General features: G+C 36.2%; 1 protein-coding gene across 1 annotated transcript; it reads right to left on the minus strand.

Annotated features, from left to right (window-relative positions):
- Positions 1-5,265: 5,265 nt before the first annotated feature.
- LOC145098550 (uncharacterized) lies at positions 5,266-7,266 on the minus strand. The gene is made up of 4 exons (XM_079036181.1): positions 6,766-7,266; positions 6,317-6,691; positions 5,804-6,232; positions 5,266-5,610 (listed from the first exon to the last, which is right to left on the minus strand). The coding sequence occupies exons 1-4, from the start codon at positions 7,264-7,266 to the stop codon at positions 5,266-5,268; spliced, it is 1,650 nt and encodes a 549-aa protein (XP_078892307.1).
- Positions 7,267-8,226: the final 960 nt, after the last annotated feature.

Below are 8,226 nucleotides of genomic sequence, written 5' to 3' on the forward strand. Positions count from 1 at the left end.
CACATATTATGCAATAAAGCATTAACCAACAGAAGCCGATGAGAAGGACTTACCTAGGACTGACAGACTTAGGGCGGTTGTAGGGTATTCCGGCGGTGGAAGAAGAGTCGTAGGCGGTTCTTGCGATGGAAGCACAGTGAAGACTAGTACAACGAAGAAGGAGGGAACGTGTGAGAAAATCGTGTGAAGGAAACGGAGGCTACTAGGTTTTTTTTTTATTTTTTATTAAAAATACAATTAGTTGGTAAATAAAGTTGAAACTACCTTTACTTGGTAAATAAATTTTTCGATAACTATGTTTATGTAAAAAACTCCTTTTGAAAACTACAAGGATGACCAATGGGACCAAAACTGTAACTTACTCATAATTAAATATAAAAATTATCCTTAAATAATTTTTTCAAGAATTTACCTTTTTGTATTTGACGTTTAATTACGATTGTTTTGTAAGAATCTGGCCTCACCTATTTCACAAATCCACCGTCTGTGTCAATTGTCAAACAAAACTGGCATACAGGTAAATTATACTATACCCTTCAATAAACCCCAAAAAAATTTGTTAAATGTCAAACCCAATCCTTTTGTTTCTAAACTTAAAACGTAGGAACTTGAAGATTTCCCCTTAACCACCATCATTGTTCCAACATTAATAATTATCAAAACCTATAAATTAACATGCTAATGCGAACGCAACTGCAAAAGAAAATAAATAAATCAAAATCACTAATGTCTTTTGTTCCATCTAGATAATTTATCCACGACTTTAGGGGTTCAATCCAAAAAAGAAATACAAAATATTGACCATTTAACTTACCATTAATAAAGAGCATAATTGCAGCAGTGAAGAGTGCCTCTTTCCCAAACGGTGGAATCACCATGTGCCTGAAAAATCACTAGTACACTTACTTTGTAAAGACTACAAATAATAAATTGAAACACTACTACACAAGTCATTTAATAGTGGGAGTGGCTTTTATTTTTTGACGTCGTCCTTTCTAAAAACCCCCTTATTAAATACCTTTCTAAAAACCCCCTTATTAAATATCTACAGCATCTAAAAAGAAGAGAACTGCACCATAAAATAGCTTTATAAGTACGGTTTCCTAAAATCGCACAATTAAAGCATTTTTTGAGACGATTTCCCAAAACCGCACCAAAAAATAATTGCACCACCCCAAAAAACAATTAAAACTGCCTCAAAAAATAATTTGCACTAAAAAACATTGAACCGTACCAAAAAATAATTCGCACTAAAAACATTTAAACACACTATTAATCTTTCCTCTAAAAATTTCATTCAAAATTTTCATTCTTCACGAGACCCCTCCAAATTTCGTTCAAAATTTTCATGTTCAAGCAAACTACAAATTTGTTGATCCTTCGAATTTTTCATTTACCTCATTTATTTTCGTTTTCCTTCTATATTTTCATTTCCCTCTAAAAGTATGTGTGTTCTGCGCGTGATTTTCCCCATTTTACAGACAACACAAGAAGCATATCTCTTTTCTTCTTCCTTATTTTCTTTTTCTGATTAACATTTGGTTTGTTTAAGGTAAAATAAGTTGGTTGATCGGAAATATGTAGGAGATGGTGGTGCTTCGATGGTTCTTAGTAAAGGCACGACATTTGTGGTTGGTGTTGACGGTGGTTAATAGTGGTGATGCTAGGTATGCAGATAAACTATTTTTTGTTTTTCCTTTGTTTTTTTTTACTGATTTACGTTTGCTTTGTTTAAGGTGGAAAAGACGATGGTAACCGGGAATGTTGGGTGTTCTTCGTGGCTGTAATGGTGGTTTCCGGCAAGGGCAGATGACAATAGTGTCAACTGGTGGTGGTTTATGTAGAGATGCTCAACGGTGGTTAATGGCGATAAAAATGGTGTGGCTCGGTGAATCTTGTGTTCTCGGCAACAAACACACGGTAGCAGATCATGGTGGTTTCCGGCAAGGGCAGATGGCGATGTTGGGCTCGATTGTAAAGGAGGTCAATGTAGAGATGCTCAACGGTGGTTAATGGCGATAAAAATGGTGTGGCTTGGTGAATCTTGTGTTCCCGGCAACAAACATGTGGCAGAGATCATGGTGGTTTAAGGGTGGTTTCTGATGGGATGATTTTTTTTTGGTGTTGTTTGCATTTTTTGGGGTGGTTTTCATCATTTTATGGTGCGGTTTGTATTTTTCCTATACTATTTTTTGGTGCGGTTTTGACTATTTTTTATATGGTTTTATAACCGCACTATTAAATGAGGGTATTTTTTGATGCGATATTTGTTAGTGCGGTTCAATAACCGCATCCAACTATTTTAACCGCATCAAAAAAATCATTTATGTACTAGTGAAAGAAACTTACTCATCTGTCTTTTTAAGACATGTGAAGGCTGAGATCATTTTTTTTTGCAAATTTCTGGAAGAGAAGCAATATCTTCCTTAGGTTCAGTTGAATTTTGACATGGTAACAATGTGTATGACTCAGTCTTTGTTGGGAAATTTACGGACTCTAAGAGAAATAAAACTCGTGGAAATTAAAGTTTACAATGTAAAAACTATGGTCTTAAGGGTCATACTATTGAACGTTATTATCTTATTGGGTTTCCAAAAGATTTCAAATTTAGAAATGATTCTCAAAATTCGAATAAGTCTGTTTTAAGTAAAAATGCAGTTACAACTACATTGTGTCAGTGTCTGATTCGCAATCTAGTAATGTGTTTGATAGATTCTTTCTTATTGGTGATCAGTATTCCAAGTTTTTTAGTCTCATAAATGAAAAACAAGAAAGTGGTGAATTTACGAGCAATATGGCATGTATTTTTTGTAACTCCTCCACCGCCAACAAACAATGGGTCATAGATTCAGTGCAAATTAACACTTGATTAAGGGTGTATTTTTTTATAACGTTGTGGTCCTTGAGTTTAATGTCAGTTTACTTTCTGTCCACAAACTTTGTAAGGACTACAAGTGTAAAGTTGTATTTGATGAATCAAATCGTGCTGTTAGGATTCACAATTCAAGGTGATTGTGAGGACCGGTAATGAATCTAGTGGACTTTATTATCTTGACAACTCTTATGCCTTAGTCCCCATTTTGTTGTTAGGACTCGATGTTGTGTTTGTAAGTTAACATGACATAATAGGTTAGGTAAGCATGATGATCAATCCTTACATGTTCTTAAAGAAACTCTTAGCTTTGGATCTGAGTCATTACCACCTTGTGGCATATGTCACAAGGCAAAGCAATCTCGTGATTCTTTTTCATTAAGTCAGGATATGACGACATCACTAGGAGAGTTAATATATCAGGATGTTTGGTCCTTATACGGTTACTACTACTAATGGCTTTAAGTATATTTTTTTTTTTTACTATTTTGGATGATTTCACAACGAGGGTGTGTGGGTTTACTTGATGAAATCTAAACATGAGGTTTTCTCTTGGTTTTTTGTGTTTTATAACTTTTTGAAAAATCATTTTAATGTTAAGGTGAAAATGATTAGATCGGATAATGGAACTGAATTTTTTAAATATCAACAGTTTTTTTAGATTAATCATATTTCAAGACAAACTTCGTATACTTATACTCCACAACATAATGGTATTGAGGAAATAAGGGTTTTTAACACTGTAGCACATCAATGTTTGGTCAATTTGCACATTTAGTCACTTAAGTTTTTTTTGTGCTCAATTGATCCTTAATGTTAGTAACTACCGGTTAATTAAAGGAATGTGAGCAAATATTACCGGTTTAAGGGTGATCGCTGACGTGTATTGGCTTATGTGGACAAGCATTTGACCATGTATTCTGTAACGTGGAAACCTTCCTTAATTGAACCTTATATGGAACCATCGAGGATACATTGTTACCCCAAATTAGGTCAGTGCCTCCCTTCCGAAACTCTACACTCAATCGATATAACCAGAACAATGTCTGCCACTTCCAGTCTATTAATCAAGCTCCTGCATGTCGGAAACCTTCGTGATGATGATCCCTGTCCACCTTGCGATTGTCAAGACGCAATAAGCGTGAAAGGACTGCCTGGACCGACGATAATGTAGCTCGCAGGTTTTGGAACTGCAAAAACTCTTTGGTGAGTATTCATTTTGTTTACTTACACCGTATTTGTTATTTTGAGCTGGAAATGTACACATTTTCATTAATTCAACCCTAACCCTAACTCTGGTTTTCCCTTTTAATCAGTCAGTTGAAGGTCCGAAATGCAAGTTCTTTATGTGGAAAGACAAAGAAATGGAGGAGGGTTACTACAAAGAACAGCTTCGCAAGATGAGGTTTGAGCTGAAAAGGAAAGAAGAGTTTAGTGAAGTTTCGAAGGTTCAAAAGAAGTTGGTTAAGCTGCAACAAGCTATGGAAGCAGATAAGCAAGTGTTTGAGACATAGTTGATGGAGTTGACGAAGCAAAACAGAATGTTGAAGTGTGGGATCTTTGTTATGGTAATTGTAGTCATTGCCATGTGGTTGAAATGGACTTGAATTGTGCAGCAAATCAAATAGGTGTTTATGGTTGATGGTATATAATTCCAACCAGTTTTTTGGAAAGTGTATGGGTGGATGTCAAAAAGTTATTAGCTTTTTTGGGAAGTGTTTGGGTGTATGGGTACATGGTCAAGGTTAGATCCTAATTGTAACGTATAGTCAGGTTTTTTGGTTGAATGCTTGTTTGATCAGTGTGTGTGTATGGGATGTTAGATGTAATGGAATGTAGATGTAATGGGATGGTAGTACATAGGAACAATTGTAATGACTTTGTGTTGATTCAATGAATGATATGAAATATCCTAGTTAAGATATACCTTGCTGAATTTTATAATATGCATGTGCTCCTTTTATAAATTAAAGTGTGGGTACCACATTGTCGGCCACAAGGAACTCACTTGGTCCATTTAAAAGTGGATTGTCTTTAGAGTTCTGTGCAGGGATATATATGGAAAAGTAAGGGTATATGGACCACTGACCACACGTGGTATATAAGGACATAATCAATCATAATTTTAAATTATCTATATATGCAAATATATTCTCTTGCCATGCAGTTTAACCAGACAAGTCCTTGCCATGCATGCAACTTCAGATTAACACAACAAAAAGCTCAAAATAACAATCAACTTAAGTAACACAAAATACACATCACATAAACCAACATAGTTTCATACAAACTAGCATAGTTAATAGCAGTTTCATAAAAACAACAACAATACACTAAAACACATCATTTAACACTACATACCATGTTCATATCACATAAACCAACACTTAAAGTTATTCTAGAGTAACAGGTTTAGCTTTTGAATTCCCAAGTGCATCTGCACCACCAACTTTCTTGCCCAGTTTCAACTTGATAATCCTTTCAGATTTCTTCCTCCTGATTTTCTTCAACAGGGTTGCAAGTGGTGTTTCTCTAGCCTCCTGTTCTTGCACATGAACCTGACTAGGTTCTCCATTAGCTAATGCATCAAGCTCCAAAGGAGTGAGTTCCACCTCATCATAGTCTTGTTGCACATGCAACTCATTGACTGCTTCTCCACCATCATTTACTGCTCCTCCATCATTGACTGCATTAGATTGATTACCTTCATCATCCTGATTGAGAGCTTTAGCTACACCCTGATTGACCAATATGAAACATTATTATAAATTTAAAAAGAAATTGTAAAGATTAACCATTTAAATACTTATGTCCCTATTTTGTTTTTCTTTTAGCTTTGGTTTTAGGAGGCCTTGTTAAAGTACAAGCTCTTTTGTTGTGTCCTTCAATCTTACAAAAGCTACATTTTTGTTTTTTCCCAGCCTTGGATACCTTCACCTGCTCCTTACCTTTGTTTTGTGTTTGGGTAGTTATCTTTGATTTTTTAGTTGACTGGTTTGGGGTTTCTGTTGCATCCCTTTTCCTTTTAGTTGCAGGTCTCCCAGGCATAGTTCTATGAACAGGAGGTAAAGGTGGGCTGTAACCAGTTGCAGGCCACAAATTACTTCCATTCATAGGTGCTAACCTAAACTTGTATGCCTTCATATAAGTGATGCTACTAAACATTTTGTCCACATATGACTCTACATCCCTATTCATAAAACTAATAGCTGCAACAGAATGGACACAACCGACTCCATTAAGCTGCCAAAGCCCGCATGAGCAAGTTCTTTCTTCAAGATCCACTTCATAAGCATCTGTAGTTCCTCTTACTTCAAACTGATTTAGTCCACTAGGTAAGACTTGGTAATGTCTTAGACCCTTCTTAATGTCATTCACTATTTCTTTAATTGTTGGACAAATTTGGTTGCCTCATCATAGACCCTTGAATTTCTTCTTGAACACCCTCTCCATCATATACATCCTCAACTCCTCTAGCATGGTGATAATTGGTTTCTTCCTAGCATCAATAATCACAGCATTAAAACTTTCTGACATTCCATTCTCCACAACATCACAACATCTTCCTGGTTGGAAGTAGGCCCTTGACCATGTTTTGGGGTCTTTGTCCATCAGATATTGATGAGCACTTGGGTCTAGCACTTCAAGCTCTTTCATGGCAACCTTGAAATCTACCTCTGTTGTTGCTTTACATGCCTTCCAGAATATGCTTTCATATTGGGCACCACTATACCTTTTCCTAAGGTTTTGGCTAATATGCTTGGCACATTGCCTATGCTCTACATATGGAAGGAGTTCTTTCACAGCCTCAATCCAGCCCTGTTAACAAATTCTATATATAGTGAATAAGGATGCAAACAGATAGGAAAAGTAATTACAAACAATTAAATTACCTTGTGTTGATTAGATATTACACTGTATCCATAGCCCAAATTAAGTCCTAAGTCATCAATGAGTAAATCCAAAAACCACCTCCAATTTTCCTTATTCTCCACACATACTACTGCCCATGCAATAGGATAAATCCCATTGTTTTCATCCCTTCCAACAACACATAATAACTCCCCTTTACAAATCCCTTTAAGGAAACAACCATCTAAACCTATTATCTTCCTGCATCCCTCCTTCCACCCCTTCTTCAATGCATCAAAGCAAACATAGAACTTACTAAAGTAGTTCTTCCCATCTGGCATATGATTTACATCAAGCTTCACAGTGCTACCTAGATTTGATCTCCTAATCTCTTCTGCATACGACCATAACTTTGCATAATGTTCAACTATGGTACCATCTATTAGTTGGAGTTCATATTTCTTAGCTCTCCTGCATTGACCAACACTAACATGAATGCCAAACTTCTGTGACACGGCTGTTCTTAGCTTTCTAACACTCATCTTTTGTCTAAGTAAGAACTCTCTTGTATAATGACTCCCTATCCAAGCATAAGTGACCATGGACCCTAACTTGTAGTTCCTTGCACATTTGTGGACTGGCTTTAAAGACTTAATTTGGAAGCTTGCTTCATCACTCATCCAAGATGCCCACAACCTAAATGAGTACTCACCCTTGCAACACTTAACCAACAATCTTTCTCAAAGCAAAGTTGGTACCCATTCGCAACAGCATAGTTGCATAACATCGATTTTAATTGAGATGGATCTTTGAACCTCATACCAAGTATTGGGATCTGCTTTTTCCATGGAACTAACTCATTAAAAATGGAATGTTTTTGAGTTACATTGGCATCCTCTTCATACCCATCATGATCATTTATGTTGTTATCATTTCCCTCTTCCTCTTCGCCACATAATCTATTTAGAAATTCATCACCCTTTGTCCTATTCATAGTGACTATGTCCTCATTAAAGTCCACATCCACATCTGTTAGGTTATCAATTTCGTCCTTATTTTCACCACCATCAATGCAAGAATCATCTCCATCATCCTCTTCTATTTCAGAACCAAACCAATCTTTTATTCCTTGACCATCATGGTCCACATACATACAAATTTTACCATCTGTCCCATATGCATGAAAAATGAAACCACCATAGTCTTCATCATTAGCGATAACAGTTATCCCTGATATTAAGGGTTTACCTGGTGTAACGCCCGCAGATCCGGGCTAGTCAATTTAGAGGCAATAGGGGTCGAAAACGACTTTTTGACAAAAAGATTATTTAGAATAAATAATCTTAACCAATTTGTAGAATATGTCACAAGGTTTCCGTACATATAAAGAACGCTGAAATCCGAGTTATAACGAAGAAGTTATGACCCGTCGAAGTTTCGCGTCGGAACCGGCACGGCGCCCGGAAGCGTAAATAGTAAATTTATGATATATAGAGATTTAT

The sequence above is a fragment of the Lactuca serriola genome, chromosome 4, assembly GCF_051521515.1.
Source record: "Lactuca serriola cultivar US96UC23 chromosome 4, Lser_US96UC23_V15, whole genome shotgun sequence".
NCBI lineage: Eukaryota > Viridiplantae > Streptophyta > Magnoliopsida > Asterales > Asteraceae > Lactuca > Lactuca serriola.